Source organism: Chroicocephalus ridibundus, chromosome 3 (assembly GCF_963924245.1).
Source record: "Chroicocephalus ridibundus chromosome 3, bChrRid1.1, whole genome shotgun sequence".
Taxonomy (NCBI): domain Eukaryota; kingdom Metazoa; phylum Chordata; class Aves; order Charadriiformes; family Laridae; genus Chroicocephalus; species Chroicocephalus ridibundus.
The window spans coordinates 48350495-48377607 of NC_086286.1; the positions used below are offsets into that span (position 1 = coordinate 48350495).

The window sequence follows — 27113 nt, forward strand, 5'->3', positions numbered from 1 at the left end:
TAAGAAAAAAGCCTGCAGCTATAAGCATTTGGCCTTGCAAGTAGTCTCCACCAGCACCATTCCAGGTGCCTGTATATCTGCAGTAGTGATAATCCATAAAACTAAGATGATATGTCAGTGGAAAGGATGCTTACCATCATATCATTAAAGATTGGAAACAAAATACTTTCAGTATCCCTCTAAAACAGCAAGAAAGCAGCTTACTAGCAGGAAAAGAACCATCCTTCCAATTCCCAAGCTCTCTGGAGACTTTATGGCTTTCCAAAAACAAAACAAAAAGACCCCAGGAATGGTTTCCTTAAATGCTCAAAACATACTTTTCAGACCCAAAGGCCTGTCTGACCATTTAAACTCAAAGTGCTGCCAGACAGATGAGCTGAGCGAGGGACTACTCTGCCCACCCCACCAATCAGTAGAGTCATGAAGCCATTGTCAAACTTCATTATCTACAGGCACACTGAAAATATCACTATCATTTGACTCTAATTTTCCATCATTGTTATGCAGAATTTAGCAAGGTCTTGAAAAGCTACATCGATGCCACATGCCTCACCTTATACAGATCTGGAGACTTGCAAAACAATTCAGAACATCTAATGGTATCAACTCCCAGTTCCTGCCTTTCCCACAGATACTAACCCTTTCATTCTTAATCAGCTTTACAACACCATCAACCTCTTGACTTTTCACTCCACAGGTTGCCTCAAAGTCACACTACTGAGAGATTTTCCTCTGTAAGGGTTTCCTGCCCCACTGACCTCTCAGCTCAGCAAAAGAAACCTTTCAACTAGAGTCCACTAAACCCCTCCAAACAACCAAGTCTTCTGCCATTGCAGAGAACAGGGGAAGTTCACACACATCACATTTCATTCTGCTCTTAGTTTCAAGCAGCCACTTTTCCCACGCAGCTCTTTGCGAGGAGATTTTATCATCTGAGCGTACATACACCGCGTTTAAGAAATCACTTACATTTGCAGTTCTGACTCAGGTACTGTTTGATCCCATCTATAAACATAGGTAATGCGTACACCTTTGAAACGAAAGGAGCTAGCTAAGGACTATTAAGAAAAAGCATTTTCCAGTTTCCACCCCTAATTCTGAGTACACAGCTCTTTATGTAGTAAATATTTACTTTTCAATGTAAAATCTAAATTTTTTTTACGCTTGTTGTTACAAATAAATGTATTGACAGAAGGCAAAAAGAGCAGAGTAACTAGACAATATACTCTGACACGGTCACACAACTAACACACCTACTTGTAAGGCAGCAAGAGAGGAAGGGAGGAGGGGGTGAGAAAGAATAGAAAGTGCCGCTGATCATATTCATTAGACAGCAGGGTCCCAATTAGTAATTTATCACACAGAGATAATAAGAGATGTGCTGGAAGGAAGCGTGGCTATAAGATGAAGGAGGGTCTGAAAAAGAAAAAACAGCATTGTACAGCATGTACAAAGCGGAGGCAGAATCCAAATTCTGTGTGCCCCAAAGGAATTGCACTGAACAAAGAAACCCTACTTGAGGGAAGCACATGATCTCACCCCTCTGCCTGCAGACTCCGCATTAGCCATTAAGCCACTTTACATTCTCAGCATCAGTAAATAGGGAAGTAACTCCACATCAATAGCTAATTCAATTTCCATACAGAAAACCCATGTTTAACAAACAAAGTATGTCGATAGCAGACCTCAGCTTCCACAGCAGCAGTAGCTGGGAGGCTTGATAAAGAAATATTTTTCCCTGAAAGCATTTTTCAGGTGAGCAGTTAATGGAATCTGTGCCTATATGCTAGAAGAAAAAAGAAAATTCAATGGAGTGTTAAATAGTTAACATTATACAGAATTAAGTAAACACCTCTAAATAAGGATACTACCGCACTTAACATAGGCACAGTAGCCTTTGTTCCGTGCCAGAGGGCCAAGTTTTCCCTCGTGTGACTGCTGATTTACAAAGGGCACATTCATCCCGAATACATAAGGGTTTTGCAGCAGTTTTCCTTCAAGAATATTGAATAGTATTACAACATACCCCAGGCTCAATCCTAATCTAAGTGACACAGCATGAAAGGGCTGCTCTCTGGAAGAAGACACGAGATGCTAAGGATGAACTTGGAAATCGCTATGGCGACTTTGCAGGTTCCTTTCTGTTCACCTTCGAGGCCAATACTCCAGAGGAGGTAAGAAAACCACTTTCTACAGGAGTCGCTAATATGCATTATGGCTAAAACCAGAAAAGGCCACAGCCTGTCTGCAGCTCAATTAGAAAGACGGTTTGCTCAAGGAAACCCAATGCTAAAATGAAAAAAAAAAAAAAAATCATAACTCCCAAGGAGCGTTCGGGAGGTGTTACATACTCCAGTAAATCTCATTTGAAAGGTCAGGTGGTTCAGTAGCTGTCAGAGGCCCAAGTTATGGTGAGGAAAAAAAAGCCTAACCGAGTGTGCCTAATTTGTGAACAAAATCAGAATTAACCTTTAGGGTTTTCGCTTTTGTGTGTACAAAACATTGTTTGCAGTGCTTTCTGTCTTCCTGTTCATCACAATTAATTTATCCTGGTGCTAATAAATCCTCTTTGCTTACATGGCCCCACTACAATTCCAGCAGCAGCAGCCCAGGCCCAAACTTTTGGCTTCATTTTACTGAGGAGAACAAAGGCCGATTTATCTAAATTTAAAGACAGAGGAAGCCGGCAGCAATACAATACTTGCCTCTCACCACACGTCCGAGGTCTATGCTGCTGCGCTGTAATCATCAGTATCATGTATGAGAACAGGTTATTTTCACTGCCCAATCTCAAAGATCTATACAGAATATTGATAATTTTGATAGTATAAACACTGGGAAGTAAGCAAAAAAAGGGCATATTTGCACACGGTCTTAATCTCAGGCGTACAAAACACTGTTCATAAGCAGCTGGGGGTTCGTTTACATTCCCTTGACCCACCATGACCACAACATTTTAAGTAATCACAAACCCCTAAACTTCGTTTGTAAACTTTTTTTCTTTTTAAATCAAATATTTATTTTAAACACCCCTACTTTTCAGTTTCATAAGTGCCTAAAAGTCCTATCAATAGTAAAAATCAACTGTAGCTTCTACGGAAAAACCACTCTCAATGCCTTCCTAGACGGAACCACAACAACTTTAACTTCAGCAATGAGATGGGCAAATACCCATGCAATGTAATTAAAGGGGCTTAGTACTTAAACTACAAGAAAAGTTTAATAAAGTAGAACTACCATTTTCATGGTTTGCTGTAAGGCCAATTGCAAATTAGCAAGTAAATGAACAAATACCAAAGAACGAAACCAGAGACAATGCATACCAGTGTACTGTGTTCATTTCTTTGAAAACTCTCATTTACTTTTAATTACCAGTAGCGCTTCCTGGTATATGTTCCACAGCACATTTTGCAAAAGCCTTTATTATAAAAGCACTTCACTGCAGAGCTCTTAAGTCACTATTCAGAAGCATAGCAAAAAGCTACTCAAGCACTTGTACACAAAGATTAGAGTGGCCTACCAAACCAGGAATGAGCTGTTTTCTATTAAAACATTGGCAAGGACAACTGAAGTGTTTGCGGAAAGTCCTGCTGGACTAACGGAGCTCGGACAACCTCATACCCCAAACAACCCAAAAGGCAGTGGACGCACCTGGTGGGCAACACACCTGCCTTCCCCAGCTCTCCTGGGAAAGGTGAAGTGTTTTTTTTCCCCGGAATTTCCCCACGGCTTCAGCCTTTTTCCAGCCACCGTGTCAGTAACGCGGGCAGCCCTGGCTTGGGCCAGCTGATGGCTGCTGCTCTGAGGGAGGAAAAGGAGGGTAACTCACCCACATGGAGGTCACGGCTTTTTAAAACTCCGTTATTCATAAAAGTATATATACAAAGCTTCTCCATTAAGATGGCAATTTCCTTTTTTTTTAATTTCTTTAAGTTTAGAGGTATTATAGGGCTGACTTTTCTAAGAGAGTACCGCTACTTCCCTCTTTGCAGTTGGTTATTTAGTGGGGGGGTGGGAAATTACATCTTTGTATCAGTATAAATGCTTCCATGCTGTCAGAGGTGAAATCAAAGGATTTTTGAACTTAAAAAAAAAAATAATAACAACGTTATTTCAACGTTGTTACACGGTTTCCTAGGCTACATCTACTGTGAAATAATGGTAACACCACTAGGGACTTAAAAAACTTAAAGCCTCCAAAACTTTCAGACTGTGAAACGAAAAGACCCGTGTTTTGCTTTTGGGTTTTTTTCACCTAAAAGCCCTCAGCTCCCCCGCATTCAACACGAGCCCCCCCCCACCACCACCACCACCTCCCACCGCCTCAAGAGCTGCCGTCCCTCCCCGCCTGAAGGCAGCGTCCAGCCGGGAGAAGCGCTGCCGGCCGCGGCCCGGCGAGGCTTCCGCCTCGCGGCCCCGCGCCCCCTACTCGTTCCCGGCCTTCACTCGGCGCTTCGCACCCCTTCCAGCCCTCCGGACGGGCACCTGCCCCGCCGGGCCGGCGGCGTGAGGAGGGGGAGAAGAGGGAGGGGGGTAACGGCGGGTTACCCCGTTTCACCCGCCGTTACCCCCCTCCCTCTTCTCCCCCTCCTCACGCCGCCGGCCCGCCCTCCCCCTCAGACCGCCCTTGCTCACCTGAGCTCGCCGCCTCCCCCCCGGTACCGCCCGGCCGGGACTGCGGCCGCCACATCCCGGTCCCCCCCTCCCCGCCCCTTCCACTCCACTCCTCACCGGAGCGGAAAGCGGCGGTGGCGCCGGCCACTCCCAACCGGGGGCGGGCCGCAGGCAGCTCCGCCGCCCCGGGGAAGGGAGAGGGCCGCGGGCGGGCCCGGCTTTGGAGGGTGTTGAGGGGCGGGAGGAGGGGTGTCTTCCATGTCAAGGCCCGTACGGTTGCCTGAGGCTGTCGGGTCTCTGTTCCGCCAGGTCTGCACCGCCGTGAAGTTTGGAGCTGCCAGCTCCAAGGCAGCTACTGGCCCGCTCCCCATCTGCATCACAGAATCATAGAATTGTCGAGCTTGGAAGGGACCTTTCAGATCATCGAGTCCAACCATCAACTTAACACGGACAAAACCACCACTAAGCTCCACGTCTACCCGTCTTTTGAATACCTCCAGGGATGACGATTCCACCACTTGCCTGGGCAGCCTGTTCTAATGCTTGACAACCCTTTCTATGAAGAAATTTTTTCTGACGTCCAAACTCAACCTCCGCTGGTGCAACTTGAGGCCATTTCCTCTTGTCCTATCGCTTGTTACTCGGGAGAAGAGACCAACCCCCACCTCGCTACAACCTCCTTTCAGGTAGTTGTAGAGCACAAGAAGGTCTCCCCTCAGCCTCCTTTTCTCCAGGCTGAACAACCCCAGCTCCCTCAGCTGCTCCTCATGAGACTTGTGCTCCAGACCCCTCACCAGCTTCATTGCCCTTCCCTGGACTCACTCCAGCACCTCAGTGTCTTTTCTGTAGTGAGGGGCCCAAACCTGAAGGGATCAGCGCACCAGAAAAAGCCTCCTCTGCCACACATACAGAGGCGTGTGGCCTCCCTCCCAGGGGTCCTGGGGAGCTGCGGCCCCAGCATCATGGGGATACATCCATGACAAATATACATACCAGATAACACCATTCGGAAATGATTCGTTTTCAAAAGTAGCCATACTGTGCCTTGCTTGGGTCTTACAGCCGTGACAGTGACTGCTCACGGGCCCTTCTTTGGCACTGCCTTATGTGTCAGATACTTGCTGGATTCAGCAAGGCATGCATACAATTAGATAGTATGGTATTCATTGGCTTTCTGTAGCTTAAATGTGGAATCAATCTCTGCTCCGTATGTATTTTTATCACTTTTGTACGGCTTCACATGTCTTGCTGGGAAACATCGAGCTTTTTCATTTTGTTGCAAGGTGCTATCATTTATATATATGTATGGGTTTTGGCTGGGATGGAGGCAATTCTCTTCATAGCAGCTCATGTGGTGCTGCATTTTGGATTTGTGGCCAAAACAGTGTTGATAACACAGGGATGTTTCAGTTACTGTTGAGCAGTGCTTACACAGCGTCAGCGCCTTTTCTGCCCCAGTGAGTAGGCTGAGGGTGCAGAAGAATTTGGGAGGCGACGCAGCTGGGACTTCTGAGCCCAAACAACCAAAGGGATATCCCAGACCATATGACATTGTGCACAGCAAGAAAGGTCAGGGAAAAGAAGGAGAAAGGAGGGACATTCAAAATTATTGCATTTGTCTTCCCAAGCAACCACTGTGCATGATGGAGCCCTGCTTTCCTGGGAACGGTGAAACATCTGCCTGCCGATGGGAAGTAGTGAATGAATTCCTTATTTTGCTTTGCTTGCCCACTCAGCTTTTGCTTTCCCTATTAAACTGTGTTTATCTCAACCCATGTGTTTTCTCATTTTTACCCCATCCCCCTGGGGGAAAGTGATTGAGCAGCCGTGTGGGGCTTAGCTGCCTACAGCAAATAATTTCAAGTCCTTTTTCCAAGATTTTTCTGAGGCTGTCCCCTTGAACTTACATATCATTGCAACAACATGAATTTGTGCTAAAATCCGTTCCCCTATTTTGTGCTGTAGATAATTCTAGTCCCCCATGATTTCCCATGTATCTTCTCCTCCCTAGTTCACACATACATTGCCTAGTATTTCATGGTATCCCGAGCATTTCTCTATAGACAGTTTTATTTCTATGGATACCTATAATTAGGAGCTTTATATAAGCTTATGACTGACTGTCTACTGACTACAGCTTTGTATCAACTTTGCTAAAGTAGTACCAGCTTCAATTGTGGATCATGATAGCCACTATATTAGCTATGTACACGGAATCAGCATTTTTCAAGATGACCTCTGTCCATCCTAGTCTTCAAAAATGCTTTTGCCCTCTCAGGTACTGCAAATGCTATTATAAGCTAAAAATACCACCCCATGCACTGGGAAGTTTTCATAACAATCAGAAAAGTTCCTAAAAAAAAGCCCAGGTTTATCTAACAACTGACAGCTTACTGATGTTCCCAGGTTTCAGTCCATTTATTTAGACGTACAGGACACGCTAAGGGAGTTTTGACCTCGTGTTCCAGTCTGCGCCCTTCCTGACTTGTGAGAGAAGATAGCGAGCAGCTGTGCCTCGTGCGCCAAAAATAGCCACGCATCCTTCTCCTTCTTCCTTCAGCCCTGCTGTCCTGCGTCTGATTCAGACAATGTCAGTGCTAGCTCCCATCAGTCAGAGAGAGATTTGTTATCAAAGGACAGCTGTGGTGGTGCAGACAAAGGGCCCATCTAGCGCAGCCTTGCCTCCGACTCAAGCCTCAGCACACGCAGGAACAAGGCAGCACACACACACCACTTCCCCTTTGGACTCTCCCACCCTCTGCCCAAGGGGCTTCCTCAGCTCAGTTTGGTTTGTCGAGTCAGTAACCTGCAGTGGATCTCACGCTCTCCCAGTGCGTGCCCAGCCTCCCCTTGAGCCCGCTTCAGCTTTTGGCACACACAGCATCCACGGGTGAGGGGTTCCACAGGTCTCCATCCACTGGCATGAGGCACCAGCTCCTGGTGCTTGCTCCGAGACTGGCTATGGCCAGCTGCCTTTGAGAGCAGCCAGATTTTTATGCTTGAAGAAACAGAGATTTTTCCCAATGTGTTCGTGCCTCTGATGATTTCCATATGTGTTATCACATGATGTGATCCCTTTTCCAAACTGCGCCGTGCTAAGCTGCTTAGACTGGCCTTGTGCAGAAGCTGCTCCAAACTTATGATTATCTTTTTTGCCCCTCTCTAAATCTTTTCTATTTCTGCTTTTTGGGATGTGGGGGCTAAGTAAGGGTGCAGGTTAGCTATGGATTTCTGCAGTGGTGACATCTTCATGTTTCCTGTTGTGTTCTTTACCAATAGTCTGTAGCATTTGATTTGTTTTTTCAAACTGCTGCTACACACTTAGCTGATATTTTCTGATATGTAACTAATTCCGTAGTTTCCTTCTCAGTGGCAGTGGTCATCTCAGAGCTTTTCATCTTATATGAGAGGCTAGGATTGTTCTTACCGGTAGGTGCTGATTCAGTTTATACACGGTGAATATTTCATCTGCTGTTGGATGAAATTGGCCATTGGGCCAATTGGGGGCCATTGGGACTCGTTGGGCCCCATAAGGTCCTTCTGCAGCTCTTTGCAGCCAGCCCTTGTTCTTGCTACCTCACCCAGCAACATCAGCAGACCTGCTTCAGGTGCTTTCACGTTGCACAACAGAGGTTCTAGAGACATTAATCAGTCCAAAGCTACCAAAAGGTAACCATTCTCTAAACTAATATTCAAAAGACGCACGGCATGATCTGTACTCAGAAAGAAGCCCTGTTAATGGGTTCTTTGCATTTGCTCTGAATCTACTTCAAGAGTTTATCCCAAACTTCAACCCTTCTGCTTTAGATGGCTTTGCCTTACCTCACGTGTATTCACATCAATGTGTGCAGTTAACAAAAAAGTCCCACCACAACAGAATATTCAGCAGGCTGTGATTCATTGCCTTGGTAGATAATCAGCAGTATGTGTGAATATGTGTGTGTGTGTGTGTGTATCTATATATAAAAATTATATTGAACATTGCAATCTCTTCCTTTATTAAGAGAGGAACTGCTTTTGGACCACCACCCTCGTTCAATTGCCAGGCCGTTAGAAAGGAGTTGGAGGGAGATGGCAGACAATTTCTACAGAGGACTTTAAGCACACCTGGAGAAAAAGGTGCAGGAAGCAGATAGACTTCTGAAGCAAATACTACTAGGTGAGAATAGCATTCTTGGGTTTTAATGCTGTTTGAATTGTGCCCTTCTGGTGCGTCTGGTCGAAATGACATGGTGAGACATCCAGAGCTTACAGGGAAACCTACCCACCTACAGTTTGCCCAAATGCACTTTTGGGCAGTGCTTAGGTGTTTAGAGTGAGATGGATGGTGTAAGAAGTTACACAGAAGAGCATGTCTAACAGCAGATACAATATGGCTATCTTCTATCTTAGATTAGACAGGAGGGAGCTAGAGTGTTTTGCTACTTCTTTATTTCCAGTTTTCATTATGGTAACGTATACAGGCACAGCTGCCAAAAGAAGTGGTCCTGCCTGCTCCCTCCACTACTTCTTCTCCAGTTGTGCCTTCCTTCCCTTCCCCCATGCTGCTGCCTGCTTTGTGCTGGCAAGAGCGTTTCTCTGGCTCTACAGTAAACTGGGAACAGATGTGGATTTAAACTTTTTTTTTTTCCACCAAAAGCCTTTCTCCAGTTGAAAGCGACTGTGAAACTACAGCATTACATGCTGCATCAGAAATCCCACCAAATTTTAACAATCCCTCCTGTGTACTGAAGGCAGTGCTGCTGCCTCTTTCCTTCTCAAATGACTTCCTGAGCCCTTGTGCCAGCTCAAAATTGCCCCCTCTGTTTTCCACTCCTCGTCTCGGCCTCTCTGCTTCTCATTGTCTACACATGGCTGCTTCTTTGTGTGGTACCTTCGCTTCCAATTGACATCAGTGTATGAGAGATCCCCCCCTGCACCTGCTGCCACCATGAACAGATTTCCTGTAGCTCTGTCCCTTATGACCTCTGGTTCGTCTCATAGCTCAGCTGCAAACTCTGCTTTTCTTCTTCTTGCATTCATCTTTGTTCTTTACTCCCTACCCCATCACTGCTGCACCAGAGACCTTTTCTATTTCAGTAGTAAATACCATATTCACCAAAACATGCCTCTGAAGGGAAGACAACTCCACTTGCAAATTCAAGTCAAATTCAAAAGAAAAAAAAAAGGTTTTGCCTAGCATAAAAATGAGGAAAGCCCAGACACGTTACACTTATTTATTTTGATCTCACCAGGATCAAGACATCTTGATCTTTTTAACCTAGGCTCACATGTGGCACTGCAGCATCTACCACAGAGCAGAAGAGTAAATAACCATCGTGCTCACGTACTTATGTTCTAATATGGATTTTCTCTTTTTCACATCATCTCTTCTTCACTTTAAAAAATATTTACATGGCACCTTTTGAAGCATGGCTTTGGCGTGGGAAGCATGGCTTTGGCATGGGCTAGGGAAGCTGCAATGAGGTGGGAGGCCAGGAAGGGGTGGCTGGGCCAGAGCAGCAGCATGGGCTGGCACAGGCCAGAGTGCGGTGGAGGCTGTGCCCATGGGGAGGTAGAGCACCCAGCCAAGCTGCCATATCACACCAGAAGACTCGGAACAAGGGATGACGATAACCATAGCTGGCCGGGAGGCTGGAAGATGGCAGCTCAGCTCAGTGGTGTGCTGTGGCCATGGGCTCCTGCTCCCCACATTGCTGCCCTCAGCACAAGCCAGAACCCGGCCAATACTTTTCCATTGCCTGGTCCTGCTGGAGCCACAACCTCCGAGCTGCTTCCTTTTCACCTGCACACCCTCGTGGCTCAGCTCACCACCTTTTTTTTTCTGCACATTAACATCTTTTGCAGGGAAAACTAACGCTTTCTTCCACTTTTCCTTCATTTTCAGTTTAAATGTCCAGAACTAGAAGAACTCATTTCACTTTCAGTGATAAAGTTCATTCCCAAAGGATCGTTTTCCATCAAGAAACAGTAAAAATAAGGGCAATTTGGGTTAATCTGCAAAGAACTTTTAAGTACATTTAATTTAGCCCATCCACAGAATTGAAGAAAATTTTTTTTGCACAGCTTTAATCAGTGCTTAGCTTAGATATATGATCATGCCCTCTCCAAAATGAGATGTTCTAAATTTGATTGGGCTTTAGTTAACTCTGTGGGTACTTACAATAACTCTGGAATGTGCTTTGTGATGTGATTAGCATAAAGGTAATCTTCGTAATAGATAAGTGAACAAAAAAAATCGGAGTGCTTAATACAAAAGGTGAAAGTCCCTGTCCCAGTTATTAAACCACAGAACTCCTAGAGACTTCAGCTGAGCCAGGATTTTGTTAAAAAATTTAAACAACTTCTTAAAACATACTCATGAAAATCTGAAAGAAACTGATGAGACTTTAAAGTGATTGTTGTTATAGGTGAATACATTTCACTTTCCAGAATCACTTCCTTTGCTCTTCATCTACAGCTGTTAACGGAGCAGCTGGTTGACTTTGCTGGCATTATTTTCTGATCCTGTCCTGAGACAGTGACTCAATGAGAGTCAGGGTTGACTTCAAAACAAGAGTAAAACTGATAGCTCGTTACCACTCAGTTCAAAATATTTATGGGATTAAGAATCATATATATAGATAACTCAAAAATTTTTGAAGTCCTAATCCAGTGGATATACAAATCAAAAGCCTTTGGATGTTTATTTTGACTGAATGCCTTCCTATAAACTTAGATTAGTCCAAGAAAATCATTAGTTTCTCTAGAGACACCTGATCACTAGCAAACAAGCTGAGGATTCATATTGCTGTTCTCCACGCTTTAAAAATAGGTTTTAGGAACCTTTACTCATAGCAGTATGGACCAGCCATAATTCTAAGTCAGTAGATCAACTAGGAACAAAACTGGGAGAAATGAAAGCAGGAGCACTGGTGGTTTAAAAAGCAGAATAAACACATTTTTCTCAGCAACTGTACTAACCCCCCCAAATCCCCAGTTGCCCCAAATTTATTTGTCTCACAGTCTTCAGTATCTACAGCTTGTCAGAAATTGGGATTTAAATATTACAGTACAGGCACTAAGTAAACAAGCGTTCCTGCATTCATGTTTTTACATCTGGATATGGAATTGTTTTCTGTTGAACCGTCATTATTATGTTGTTTTTCACAGCACGCTTGTGTTTGGATTTGAAGTTATTATTTGGCTGTAGCGTTCATGTTAACAGACCTTACCCCTTTAACTTATCTTACCCATGGGATGATCATTGTATACGTCCATTGTATACATCCATTTTCCTGTGTGGATTGAGAGGATGACATAGAAGGGCATGCCTGGGGTATGGGCAGTCACAGAGTCCCTCACAGACACCTCACACCTTCACGGAGCTGTGGCAACAGCTTGTCCCACCCTGCAGCACTGGGACACGGCTGCTTTTGCTGGCTTTCCCACATTCCTGCCGGTCCCTGGCTAACCGCATCAGTGCTATCAAATGGCCTTCTGGTGCGGTGATGCAAGGGAAAATGCTGGCTGAGGAATGATCCTGTGACTTGCCCACAGCTGGTCAACACAGTGCGTGTCCTGGGTTGTACGGGACCCCTCAGAGCTGCTCACGTACCCAGCCACCCAAAGCATTCGACCATGTTAGCGTTGGCAACGAGCTACTGCCGCATTTGGTTTTCCCATTCTCATGCCAATATGCTTTATACGTGTAGCAGCATTTAAATGGCATATTAAGCACAAATACAAGATATTAAAAGTGCAAATAAGTAGAGTGTGTTCCTTGCCAGACAGGGAACTGCATGCCAGGAACCCAAGGGGTGCCAGCACAGGACTGCAGGCCGGGGACTGGGTCTCCAGCTGGAGGTTGGGGTTTGGCTTCAAATCCAACTTGATCCACGTATGTGTGTGCTGAGACTGTCCTTGGCATTTACATCAGGAACTGCAGGTTATCCCCTGATTGCGTGTGGCTATGTTAGCAGTAATTGCAGAGGATTTTTGCCACTCTGTTAAACCAACTCTTCCGCTACCTGCAGAGCTTGCAGAGCAGCTGGGGGAACTCACTGACATGGGAAGACTGAAGGGCTTAGAGCAGGGAGTGGACACTGTGCTTAATTCTGAGCTTGTGGCATATCCAGAAGACTCTGGGATGCAGGATTGAGCAGGGCGTTAGGAGTTTATCTCATCCTTCCCTCTGCCGGAAGAAGGAGTCACGCATCTGGCATCTAACATGTTGTAAGTGACCGTGGTTAGGTGATTGAATCTCACCCTGGGGTTTTACCCCAATATAAGTATTTATATCCTGGGTGATGAAGGCTGATATCTTCTTCCTTTGAATAAACTAAATAATGTGAACTCTACAGCAGCTGATGAAGGGCCTTCTTTTTTCTTTTTTTTGCAGTTCTTGATTTATTTCTGTGATTCTTTGATGTGCTGGCAGAAAATTCTTCGGTGCTTTTTCAGTGGGAACATTTCAGCGGGATACATATTCCAGCAATGGTTTCACATGGGGCTTTTGATCCCTACCCACTTCTCACCAATTGTGTATCCAAAGAGAATCAACACCTTTTCTCCCATCATGTTGCGAGCTCCTACTGAGTTGCTTCTCTGTTCTGACCTCTCCAAAGTATTTCAGAGTCACTGCTTATTCTCTGAAATTCACCTCCTGTAAGTACAGCCTCTATTCCTGCTTTTTAGATATCTAATTTAGCTAGATATCTTGGGACTGTACTAAGACAGACTGTACTAAGATCAGTACCCTGGATGGGCTCTCTACTGAGCAATCCTGGCCACAGTAGGTGGCTCTTCTTTTCATCATTTTTTGCCGCCTGGCCAGTATTTGCACTATACAATTTCTTAGCAGAAATGTTATGTTTACTCTCAGATCTTGATAAAAACATTGAACAGCAGTAAGTCTTATACTGCTGCATACAGTAACTCCCATTCCTTAACAGTTCTCCTTGGACAACTGTACCTTTTCAATCCACCAGGCCTCATACCATTCAATATTTTGATCTTAGATAGTTCTACCTTTTGGTTTGTTGTTTGTGTTTGTTTGTTTTTAATCAGGCTGTTGAGTGATACTTGTTCAAACAACTGACAGAAAACTCTGACACTTATGATGGTCCATATCCAACAAACTCGTCCTCTCATCAACAGTGAATACTGAGCCTCAGGCCTGACAAGGCTTGCTTTCATTAATGCCTTCCACACTTCATCTTCCATCATCATCAGCAGCATCTTCGGTTCACAACTGATTGGGTCCTTTACCAGTAATTAAATTATTTTTAGCGACTTTGCCCAGGGCACAGGTTAAGCTGAGCTGCCTGGAGTTCCCTGAGGCTAGTCTCCCTTATTGAGACGGAGCCTCTCGTTAGCACAGCCTGACTTTCTGGGGTTGTGCCAGGACCCAAAAGTCACCTAATCCAAACGCTGGCAGAGACTTCCTCAGTCAAGACCTGTGACTGGGGAGGGAGCAGGCAACTCAGGCCGACCAGTTTCTTAATATTCATGACATCCTCACAAGTTACCGAAGAACTGGAAAGCACCTGAGATACCTTCATAAATCCCGAGTACCATTCTCCTGCTTTCTCATACTTTGTTATCACCGGCAGATGGAACAGCTACATTGAGTAGAGAGCCTCGCCTGTCACTAAGATTTGTCTCTGCCTAAGATTTCTAAAACATACCCTTATTAGTCTTCCTAAGCGTTGACTTCACATCCTCACTACTGTAGCGCTTGCCTGAGAATGTGCGGATGGGCAACGTAGCAGGCATCCAGGCATTTCTGGGGCAACAGGAAGAAACATACTCTCTTCTGTGACCTTCACACGCCTTGCTTGTTCACAGGTATTTTTCTGACTGTGCTAAGCCGAGAGCCAGTCCTGGTAGTGCTACTGTTGTTTCTGCCTGATTAGAATCATAAAGGAAATATTCCTCTGGTCAGTGATACAAACCACACGTAACAATTCTGGGAAACCTGGTTGTCAAAAATAGATTTACTTTTTAAGAAATAAACTATATGAATTAAAAAATCCTCCTCATTTTATTCTCCAATTCAGGAAATGCCATGAGATGACACAAAGATTTTCATTTGTTAATGCCTGAAAAGAGGAAAGCTGGTTCCATTTCAGACACCATCAGATAATACCTTTGCCAGAGGATGTTATTACAGTTTTAGGCTAAATATATAATATAAATAACCTGTCTTCTGCTGTACAAAAAAATGTCTACTGGCTGGAAGCAATTATTGTGAGATAATACATGGAAGTTTGCCAGCTGGGCTTGTTAGGTTTTCTAACCCTACATTTATAATTTACATTAGTGCATAGCACTATCTCCTAGCACAGCCAAGGCTCTATTGCTCTATTTATGAACCTACTTTACGTATCAGTGGTAAAATTATAGGGCTGAAGTAAACCATGCAGTGAACTAATCTAAACCAAACCCTTAGAAGAGATTCATTTCCATTCAGGAAATAAGCACCACCTTTAAATGGACGACATTCAATATGAGTGAATTATTATTCCAATTATTTGGCTAGCTTTACAACTTGCCAGTGGCTCGATGCCAGCATTTTACTTAACAGGCTAATAAAAATTTGATTATCAAAGCCACCAGGTCAGCTGCACACAGAATGGCAGTCGGGGGGCAGAGAGCGAGCTGTAGCAGCCAATCCCACAGCAGCCACCTTGGTCAGACACAAGGCCACGGAATTACACTTTTCTGTTACATCATGTCCTGTGGTCAGTAATAAAAATTAACCAAAAATGCTCCCAGAGCTATCTGGGCCAAAGAACATGTGGATGTGGACCCAGTTTTCCCTCCGCCAGTGACCTGCAGAGAAGATGTAAGTGTAGGAAACAGTGCTCCACTGCCTGGGGGACAAGGGATCTTCATCAGGACGGTGGTCATCCATCCCTCCTGTGACCGCAAGTGTTTAAAAGGGAAGGGAGGGCAGAGATGCATGGGGAAGGGGAGGGGGCTTGGGACTTTGACAGATTTTTGCATTCCTGGATCAGCAAGGAACAAAAGCTGTGATCACCAGGCTAGGGGTGAAATCTTAGCAAAGCCATTGACAAAATCTCAAAGGCAGATTGTAGGAGCAGATTTCTACATAGAAAATAGACCTTCACCATATAACAGCTTGTCAGCAACGTCGGTATAAATAGAGCATACCTATGGAGAAACTCTGGGAGGGTTGTTATAATGTCGCCTGTATTTTCTTGGTCTGATCACAGAGAACTGGAAAAATCTCTTTGGGAACAAATGTCTGGATGGAGATAAGGCTGCATTTGCAGTTTATAGTTCCTGTGTGATTTGCTATTGAAAAGGCTAAACACGGTTCCATTCAAAATGTTAAAGTTAGCCCCTGGGAGACATTCTCCCAGCAAAACGAAAGCTGTGGAAACTGTGCAGATGCCTACTTTTAAATGGTCGCGTGAGAATGAAAGTCTTGCTTCCCTTTTCACTTTTATTTCCTTGTTCCTTACATGACATTTCTATTTAGAGCAAAAAAAGGAACAGGAGCAAAAACGCTCGCTTGGCTTATTGAAGTCGGACCAAACGCTTTGTCTGTAGCACAGAGACAGGACTTTTGGGTGGCCGAAAGTTGCTGCAGGGCTCTGACAGCCAGGCTGCCGCCGTGCTGCAGGCACGACTTGTGCTGACCATCAGGGTGCAGGCAGAAGTCTGGCACCGGGGAGGGCAAAGTTGCTCAGAGAGGATATACACAGATTTGCACTCCCCATCCATCTGACGTGACAAAAGACTGTGCAAAAGCAGGGTTTGTACTGAATAACTTTTGTCCCCCAATTCAAAGCTCATAAGTTAGGATATTCGTATGTCTTGCAGACAGTGGCAGGAGATCAGTCTTCAAAAGGTCTTTCAACACCCTTAAAATCCGTGTCACTTTCTGGAGGCTCCTGTCTCTCCCCAGTGAATGCAGAGGGAGCCAAGGAAGATCATCTTCCTCAGCTGAGCGCCCCAAGCTGTGGGAGATGACTCTGGGCCATACAAATGGCCACGCAAACAGAGCTGCTGTGATTCATCCCTTGTGAAAATAATCAGAAAGGGGGAAAGTGGTGTGTGGTTCGACAGAAAGCAAGAGGGAAAGCAAGAGAAATAGGGAAGCTAAAAGAGGAAAAGAGGGAGAAATGGAAAGAAATGAAGATAAGTGGTAAGAGGGAAAGCAACCACTGAAGGGAAATAACAAAGAGACTAAGGGGGGAAAAGTGTCTGAGAGAAGAGATCAAGCAGAGGGAAGTCAAAAGCAGACAAGTGAGGAGCCTGAGCATCATGTGGAGAAGCCCTTGTCCCCAAACCCTGACAAAGGAGCAGCTGCTGCCTGTGGCACAGGAGTCACTGGCTCAGTCACCCCGGGGGCCAGAGGGATCCCTGTGTGCAGGACACTGCCGCTTGCTCCCTCTGGGCCACTCCTGCGACAGCCCCTTCTGCCATTCCTGTCAACAGCAGAAATGTAGCATTTGGGAGGCAGCAGCCAGCGAATGAAATAGTCTTTTCCTCATGACAAACACACAGCACTGTTTCATGGACACGGGGCAGGGTTTCTGGTGTGTGGTACCAGCAGGAGGAATTTTTTAGTTTTCTGTTTTCATCCTCTTTTAGATGTGAAAAAGTTGGCAGATTATTGAGGGCTTTTTCCTTGCTCTGCTGCCAAAATTATCACAGCATGACCAAGGCAAGGTGAGCACAGAGAAGCCTCCAAACACATTCTGTGGCTGCTGGGAATCTCTGGAAACACTTTTGGTTTAATTGTTAAAAGTCTTTTGTACCTACCATGTACTTGGAAAGTTATACATATGTTACGCAACTCCAGTGATTAAAAATCACTTACTAGTTCATAACAGTAAGTATACAGCTCACTGGCGAAGTTAAATATGGTTAATAAGAAAGAATGTGGGAGACATTAGCCAGTGTAATTGCTTTAATAGAGTCTATTATCTTTAATGGAGCTTTTACAAATACACACACAGAAGATACCAAATTAGAAATAGAACTCTACTGGAGCTAAGCCACAACGTAACTATTAAGACCATTGATAAAAGGACTGCACTTGCAGCTGGATTACGACGTACTGAAAAACATAGTGAGATGCATTTTCTCTTTGAGAAACCTTCCTGATCACCATTTAAGAGTGTGAGGAAGTGTTGCCTGAAGGGTGAGCCAGCACATCTGGGATGCGAGCATCCAGACTGCGGTCGCATGGTGCTGCAGCATAACGTGCCGCAGAGCTACAATGAGAGGCTGAGGGAGGGAGAGAGGAAATTCTCACAATTGCCTACTTCCCCGCGTCGCATTAAGCGACTCAGTGATCACAGGCCACAACTGAATTACAGGAGTGAGTCACAGAGTTCAAAACAAGAGCATCCACTAATTGTTTCATGGAAGAGGCTCGGGGAAGTCTGAAGAAGGATTTTGTAGGATCAGCTCCTCCAGAAATGCTTTAACCCCTGATTTCCCTGATTTGTGTCTTGCCCCTCTCCCACAGCTTCACTTCTACGTGTACTCCAGGTTATTGGGATCCAATTTCCAGGATCCAGGAATACAGAAAGTCCAGGATCCAACATACAGTAGTGGTATAGAAACCTCTTTGCCAAAAATTCATCCTAGTACACCCTGGGTTACCGTGTACTCATTTCTCTAGGTAATTTAGATTCCTGGTCTCCAGTTGCTGTCCTGTTGGTAGCCCTGAGCTTTTTCTTCCTCCTTTTCCTTCTGTCCTATGAGGCATGAAGTCTCCTCTCATTCTTGCCACCAGCTTTCTGCTTCTGTTTCCGTAAACCTGCCTAAGACAGGAACAGATCACAGCCTACCTACCGGACTGTTGTTTTCTGAGCTAAGGCTTATTCAGTGTTTCAGTAGGCTTCCTTGCAAATCAAAGATAACCAAAGCTCAGTGACTCATTTGTCTCTTCAAATTTCATTCCCAACCTGGAGATAAAAACATCACCAGAGAAAGCAGATGACTCAAAATGGGATTTACAGTTTGATAGAGAAAAGACCTGTGAAGGCAGACTCACTTGGAAGAAACTCAGTTGGCTGGTTCACAGGCAGGCAGGAAAGACTTTATGCAGATTCAGTGGTTTCTTCCCATTGAGATTATATGGGCATGAAAGATTTAATGACCTAATTAATCTAATCTCATCTAATCTCATCCTTGCTCTTTTCTGAATGAAGAAATTAAACAGTGGCTGCTTCTGGACCTGTCCTCCTCTCAGGTCTCACTTGTGGGGAAAAACCACTGCTGTTGGCAGGAGCTGGGCTCATTTACATTTTTCTTCTATCTGAATTTGTATAAAAAATGAAGACAAACTTTTTTCTATTGCCAAAAATGTGGAAAATTTAGCAGGCTGGGAAAGTGAACAAAAATTAGAAAATCTTCCCAAAAAATTGAAATTTTCCATGTTTTACACTTGGATTTAATCCAAAATCCATTTGGAGTAAAAATACTTGCCAAACCCATATCAGAAAGGCGAGAGTTAGCAAAGAGATTTGCCAGGATTCAGAAGGAGCCCAAGTTAGTGAAATATTATCACGTTTGGGAACCATTTACTAGGATAGTAACACTTATGGTCTTATATTTAAAACAACAGCTTGGTCTCAGCTGTCTAAAAAAACTCATTGCATTACTGCCAAGTCATTAGCTTACAAAGCTCCAGGCCCTGTCTACACACAACCCTGCCATCAGTTTAACTAAAATCGCTATTTAATCCATTTAGAGCAATCAGCACAACCCTTTTTTTTTGGGTAACCAAATTAACCTAAATCAATACAAGCCTGTTACGAACAGAGACAAACAATTTAAGGACATCAACATCAAAACCTGTGTTAGCTCAAGCGGTGCGAGTTTTGTGGCGAGGCGAGAGCTCAGGTAGGTCGAGCCCTGGGCATGCTGTGATGGTCCTATTTGTGCCATAGAGCTGTGCCTGAAGCGCATCCAGCAGCAGTTTTGTGTTGAGGTGCCCAAGTGGTCTCTCTTGTGCAGTGCTCCATGCATAGTCTGGATCCCCACTGCTTTTCGAGGCTGTGCCCTGCTGTCTTTAAGGAGCTGTGGCCACCTTCACCCTGTCCTTTTCCCAGCCCCGAGCCCTGCGTGAGGAACCCAAGCAGTTTGCTCAGGGAGGTTGAGGTGAAAGGTATAAGACATAGCTGGCTCTGGTAGAAAGCGCTTGGCTTTGATGACCTGGGAAGCCTTGTTTAAATTCTATTCTCCTGTGCTGAAACACAAGAGAGCGTAAATCTGGCTGCAGCAGTTTATGCCAACATTCGCCCTCCCCATGTCTGTGGCTGCCTTCGCACCCAGGAGACCTTCTCCATCCCTCTTCTGGGAAGAAGGGGGAAAACACCAGCAGCAGCAGCAGCAGCTGGCCCAGAGCGCAGGCTGTTGTCCCCTGGGTGTGCACGGTCTTTGGGCAAAGGGTTCCCCAGGTCTCCACCGCTGCTCAAGGCACGAGCTCCTGGTGCTTGCTCCGAGCCTGGCTATGGCCAGCTGCAGTTGATGGCGTCTGATTCTTGTCTTGGCAGAGACAGTGAACGGTTGCTCCATATCCACCTTGTTTACGGCACACATAACTGCAGACCTCTATTATACCCTCCCTAACACCATTTTTTCCAGGCTGAGCCTACTGGACTTCCACAGTTTCCTTTCACAGAGAAACTGTTCCCTATCTCTAGTCACCCTTTCTGCCCTCTCTGGACCTTTTCCAGTTCTGCTATATCCTTTTTGAGATGAGGGATGAGATTCACACTCAAAAGCAGGTAACTCAGGGACTCATATAGTGACATTTATATAGCATATCCTTGTCTTTTTCCTAGTCCTTTCTTAATACTTACAAACATTTGACTGGCTTCTTTTTCTTGCTGACAAGCACTAAGTTGATATTTTCATGGAAGAAATCCCAACATTTGGCTCTTGAAGGGGGGACCCAGAGATTATTTTTCCCTATGTGTATCACTTCACATCCACCTACACGCAGCCTGTTTCCCCATCCTGTCACTCTACAGACTCATAAAGCTCTTTGGTATTTTTTCAGTCAACTGTTGTCTTTACTACAGTGGATTACACATCGTGGGCAAACTCTTTCACCTCGCCTCCTTCTCCATGTCTTTACAGGTATGTTCCGTGTGCGTGCACAGGACAGGGGGGAGGGAAGTGTGCAGGAAATAAGGCAAAAATGCAAGTATGTACCCACTACCAGTTATTCGTTTTTCAGGTGCTGCATCAGCAAACCCCTGTGGTAATACCCTACAGCAAAACGCGATTCCCAAAAGCAAAGGGGACCAGAATCAAAAAAGAAGCAGGGCCACAGATGGGCCAGGGAAAGGCTGCCGAGGTGCAGAGACACCTTTGTAGGTGCCTATCTCAAGGTTTTCCTGCTGCCCAGAGGGAGCATGGGCTTCGGCTCAGAGCTCCTGATGACTTCAGGGAGAGCTTTGACCCGAGGCAGAACTGCAGGATGTAGCTGACATTTCAGCAGATAAGGGATGCCATTAACTTCCCTGCCAGAGGTAGGGATTTCAAAGCGGTTTTACTGAAGCCATCACCTGGAATCTCACCTGAGTTTATCCAAGAGACTGAGAGGACTCCAACTCTCTCCTTCTTTTATACAGAGTGCAAGTTGTGTTGTATACGTTCAGAGGTTAATATGAAATATCAGTCTTTGTTAGTCTGTGGTGGAAAAAGACGGAAATCCCTCCAAAACCTGTGATCTTCCACAGGCAAAGGAACTGCTCTAAAACAAACTAGCATCTCCTTCCTCCTGTGGCTGTAATCCAGAAAGCAGTTTACATGAATGGGCTATCTGGCCCCCTGCTAAGCTACGAAAAGCCAAAAGATGCTCAGATACGGCTGTGACAATATAACGTAAAACAGGGCTAATTCTGTATTGCAGAGTGCCTGGGTAGCAATAGATGACTGCAGCCACCTGCCCAGATGCACCAGCCTTGCCCCATCGTTTCTTGCCCACCACCCTGGAGATGGGTGTAAGAACAGGAGATCTGGGCTGTTCAACGGCTTCCAGTCCCAGGGTAGGTGTGCTGTGGAAGGTACTCGGTAATGAATGGGCTCTGTAGGAGAAGGGGCCTCAAAGTACCCTTGAATGACCTTTAGAAGAATAAATAAGCCTCCATGGTGACAGTGCCACCATTTCTAAGTCTATCGATGCAATTCTATAAGTGACTGGTATCGGTGCCTTTCCACTGGGGCAATCTAAGTAGCAGCTCAAGCCGCATTATCCCCTTTAAAAGCCCTTTGTGGTGTTTCACCACCCCTCTGCTGTGGCGCCTGCCAGATCTCTCCCAACGCCGGGCAGCCCTGAGCAGCACAGGGCGAGGGAGAGCTGCCGGGGACGGGACAACCAGGGGGACCGACTCACCTTCAGCATCAACTGGGCAACATCCCGGGCCTTAAACGCCAGCCTCAGCCCCACGCTCTTCACAGAGCGCAGCACAGCCGCTTCCTTTATGCTACAGACGCAAAGCCTCGTGGGTTTGAAGGCCCTTGTGCTTTCTACCTGAGGGTTTTCTGTGGCAGCCACAGTCACAGCAGGGAAGTACACGGGCACATTCATACATGTGGAGGCATTTGATTTTATACCGGCAGTTCAACAGCTACAAAAAGCTTGCATTTTCTTGTACGGATAGCGTGATTATAATATAAATTAAGGGATTTAGGGCTCAAGTCTATGAATCCTTATTAGCACTAGTACTCCTTAAATGTAATAGTTCAAATAAGAGGATCTGTATAATTCACAACTCTGCAAGAACACGTCTAGTCAAAGTTTCTCATGGTTCTTTATTTATTTGTCTTCAAAACACTCTACACACATATGACGAGCTATAAAATAAACATAATGCTGTTCCTTGCTATTCCCAAAATTTCAAATAGAAGGCGCTGAGTATAATTTATTACTATCAGAGGCCTACCTAAGTCTAAAAATAAAGCTTACACCGCACCACTAATTGTGTTTATAAGAACTTAAAGAGAAAACAACAAATTACTTGTAACTCAACCCCCCCCACCCCCAAAGTTTGATTTGCTTATTTCTAGAGCTGGACACTAGATGGCAGAACAAATATACATTCTCTAATAATTGACAACATATCCTTTTAGTAAGAAGGCAGGCCCAGAGAATTTAAAGTATAGCATATACCTAAAATAACTTGAAAGCTTATAGCTGCCCTACTTTTCCTGGTCAGTTCCTGTAGAGCACAGGCCCTGTTAAGGTTGGGCCTAAACCTTTTATGTTCTTTACAATAAGCGTTAAGATTTAGTCACAAACTCAGGCCTTTCGCCACAGATGCCCATGGCTCCCCTTTCCCCACACAACACCTTTTTAAAGTAGGACCCAGGCAAACTCTACCCCAACATTTAATAGGGGATAAAAGTGTTTATAGAGAGGTAAGAATCTCAAATGAGCCCAAGTGATTTAGGGACATCGGTGTAGCTGCAAGTTGGTAGGACACTGCACAGGTGGCTCAAACTGAGAAATAAGAATCTAAATTATTTGCTACTTATTGCTTTGCTCCTGTGAAGCAACATTTCCTCAACAGCGTATCAACTGGGAGACACCGGGGGAAAAGGCCGAGCTGAAAAGGCTGGGGAAAAAAAAGAAAAAAAGATTTGTGAAGAAGGCAAAGGAAGCGGTTTGCACCACGAGGTGTCGGCAGGCAGCCGGGCCCGAGCAGGGGGAGCCCCGGCGGTGGGAAGCCAGGCTGGAAGTTGGAAAAGCCGAGCCCCGCTCCAGGCTCCTGACTGGTTCCCTGTATCGCCTTGCACCACCTCACCGTGCTCATTTTCCCTCACAGCCCCGTCCATCGCCTGCCCCGTTAGGTGTGAGGTACGCAAAGCAAAACACGCCTACCAACTGCTGCGAGGAGAGAGACAACCCCCTCCCCCTCCTGAGGTGAGGCTGCCCGCGCTAAGCAATTCCCATAACGTCGGAACACCCAGGACTCTCTATCCAAGCGTGTCCTTCACCCATCTGGTTCCTGTCCCCAAGCGTGCAAAAGCTCATTTGAACAAAACCCAGGCTGTTTCCAGTCCACTTAAGCGTCATCAGTTCTGCCGGCTCTTCTTGCTGAATCCGTCAGAGGAGGGGACATCGAGGAAGAATTGAATGGAAGTGGTAGGACCCTTCCGGTTTAAGAGACCTGCAAGCCTGCAGGAAAGCACAGGGCTGTGGGAGAAGTGCCCAAAGATAGATGACGTCCCATGAAACCTGCACTGCACCAGTAGCCAAAAATCAGTTTATGACAGGCTCAAGAAGTCATCTGACCTGTTGTGGCAGTGGAGGAACAGATCCTATACAACAGCTTCTTTCTTTGTGAGGAGCAAACATCTGCATGGCATGAAAAGAACACTACTAATAAGGAAAAAAAAAAAAAAGAGGATGAACCCACATGTCACTGGTCTGCAAAATCCAATAGTGAAGGCTCAGAGTTCAACCCCCTCCCCGGGTGGCCAGAGGGACACCAGAGCCAGCCTGCCGGGTCTGTGGGAGGAGCTGAGAAAGGACGCATCACATCACTTTTGGCCAGCATTCAGGGAGGCACCGACTGGCTCCAGAAGAAGTCATAGGCAAGTGTCTTCTGCTACATTCTGAAAACAGGCCTTTCAAAGAGATAATGGGTCAGGTAAAAAGATGTAGTGTTGGTGGGAAATAATACTCCTGAAAAATAACCTTCCTCAGAACTGGAGAAGAAACCTTTTTCATGTTTCTAGGCAATTTACCTTGGCTCATGATGATTGCAAACCTCAGAATAACTCAGGTTTGCTCACCTGCGAAAGCAACATGAGATTTGCCCAGCCACCCACCCTGACACAGGGCACCATGGCTGCCGTAGGACATATGCACCAGGCCTGACCCAAGTGCGGGAGTAGCAGATCTCTCCCCTCACAGCCAGAGCACCGCTTCCAAATTTGAGACAAATTTGACAAACCTACCTAAGAAACCTACCGATTCTTCTTCCTGCATGGAGAGATTTTACCCCAGGATTCCAGCTAAACATGGAAAGGACCGAACCATGGGATGGACATGGGCAATGGCTCAAAGGAACTGTTTACAGCCTAAGAAAGGATAATTAAAGAAAGGGAAGAAACAGAGAGGGGGTTGAAGCGGCAAGGACAGTGAAACGGACACGTAAACAGCACACAGTGGTCACCGTAAGCATTCCTTTATGTTAAAAAGTATATCTAACCGTGTCTCTAACAGCTGCAAATGGTGGTAGTTCACACATCAAGGTTCGTGGCTACCGATACGGGAGCAAAGGGAACGTGCATGGAAGTTGGGTGGTGTGGGAAGTAAGAGCTTGTTGTTGACTTGTGACAGCACGGCTGGAAGCCTGCAAGCCCTGCTCAGTCCAGGACCCGCAGGTTCTCAGCTGCTCAGAAAATCAAGTTCCCCTTATTTTATGACGCAAGGATAGAGAGATGCTTTGGGGACCCTGTGGCCATTTTAAATTCAGTTCTTACGGTCAACTCCAAGCCTCTTTTATAGCTGAGTCACCTGGTTTCAAAGTCTTGCAGTGCTGTCTTCCTGTCCCATGTCCTCCCCAGTCCCACCCCACTCGCATGTGCCCCCGCTGTCCTGCAGCCCAGCCTGCTCTTCCTCCACGCTGTCCCACTCCTTGCCACTCTTCCCCCCTTTGTCTCTACCTCACTTCCTTCCATTTTGCCTCTCCTCTGCCTTCGCTCTTCCCAACTAACCCTTTACTGTCACACTCCAGACTTTCTGAAGTTTTGACAAGTTTCTTTTCTGAAATGGGAAGTGGTAAACCAACCTACTACCACACACAGTCTTCTGGTAGAAATCCTGTCCTCCCCCTGTCACTTCATCCCCCTCCCCGCCATCTACCATCTTCCTTTTGTTTGTCTTGGCTACGCTTTTGCCTACTCTTAAGTTGTGAGCTCTTTGAGGGCAGTGCCAGAATCCAGTCCATAGAATTCCATAAGCACCCAGTATTACCTATATACTATAAAAGGTCCTATTTTATTTTTTTTGCTTTTGATTTTCAATAAACTCACTGAAAATCCAAGTAAGCAGGACTCTAAGTAGACAGACATACGTGTCCTGTCAACAGGAAGTTTCTCTTGCATAACTTCTCTGGCAGTTCTGGAAAGCTAAATGCGGTTGGGTTTATTTTCCTCGCAGCAAATTAATAGTCAGGACAAAAGTGAACCCATAAAGAAAAATCATTTCTGAGAAATGAGATTCTAGAAAGGCAGATGATTTTTAGCACGCAGAGCTGCCCTCGCGAAACATCTGCTATGACGTGGCCCTGGTCTGGCCGTAGACCAAGCATATCAATAGCTCCACAGAGTAATGGGATAAGAAATGGGAAAAATGCCATTGCTTGTTTAGCAGCTTGTTTTGCTGATAAATGTCTGTCACTTTTCAAATAGCTACAGTGTAATTGTTTTTTGGGGAAAATATTTCCTTGAGCAGGAGGTTTGCAGGCCATTAGCTATTTCCCATCTGTGCTGGTGTTTTAATACACCACACATACACTTTGCTCCCTGTTCGAAATTATTCACAGCTTTTGATGACGGCCAGGCAGCCTGAAGCTTAGAAATCACGTCTGTCATTAAAGAGTTTTCTCTTGCCTTACTGAAAATTTAAATCTCAAAATCAAATATGTATTTTTTGAAAGAACCTCTACGTATGAAGATTGCTAGAAAAAAGTACTCGGTTTGGACATCTGTAATTTTAAAACAATGAATGACTGCACAAAAGCAGTAGCTGTTTGACTAAAGCGGTGGCCACTGTGTGCTCGTTCCATGGCTAGAGGCAGAACGTCACTCGGCCAAGCGCTGCCACGTGCTGGAGTTCATCTCATCCCTTTTCAAATTGTGCCATGAAAATTTTTAAACTCTGCCTGATAGCTGCTAGGACAGACAAGGGACAGACCTCTGTCTGACATCACACAATACCTCTAGCAGCTATCTGCTTTCGCTTCACACACACACACTCAACGTGCAATTACTTGCAGTAAGTTTGGCTGTGCCGAAAGACACAGAACTATACTCTTACCTGCATCAACTGAAATACTAGATGCATACATTTCGGGGGTGGGGGAAACACAAACAAAAAAACCCAGAAAACAAAACCATTCCTTATTAATAAAGTATCGTTCTCCTTTTTTTCCCCCCTCCTCCCATCAGAAAAAAAAAGCAGAGACAAAACAAGGAGCGATACAAAAATGGGGCTACTGTTGCAGATTTAGTCCAGTGATAAAACTCTTTTGTCATCTGAATCCTTTGCTTTTTTCTTTTCTTTTTTTTTTTTTTTTTAATTCAAGAGGATCACACGAAGTTTCTATACTAACTAGTTTTCAGACTTCACAGAATAAAGTTAGGGAGAAAAAGAAAAGATTGAGCAGCCTGGTCTAGTGGGAGGTGTCCCTGCCCGTGGCAGGGGGTTGGAACTAGATGGTCTTTAAGGTCCCTTCCAACCCAAACCATTCTGTGATCCTTTGATACTAAGAATTAGCAAGTGCATC

At 45.3% G+C, this 27113-nt stretch overlaps 1 protein-coding gene and 1 long non-coding RNA gene across 2 annotated transcripts in view; one reads left to right on the top strand and one right to left on the bottom strand.

Moving 5' to 3' along the window:
- The window catches only part of DISC1 (DISC1 scaffold protein), a 209641-nt gene extending 204900 nt beyond the window's left edge, over positions 1-4741 (bottom strand). The window contains 1 exon segment of the mRNA XM_063329039.1: positions 4636-4741. Coding sequence (XP_063185109.1) covers positions 4636-4690 — 55 coding nt within the window. The 5' untranslated portion in view covers positions 4691-4741.
- A 17724-nt stretch (positions 4742-22465) lies between these two features.
- LOC134513031 (uncharacterized) overlaps positions 22466-27113 on the top strand; it is a 59416-nt gene continuing 54768 nt past the window's right edge. Inside the window, exon 1 of the long non-coding RNA XR_010070301.1 lies at positions 22466-24777. This is a non-coding gene — a long non-coding RNA (uncharacterized LOC134513031). The remainder of the gene's footprint in view (positions 24778-27113) is intronic.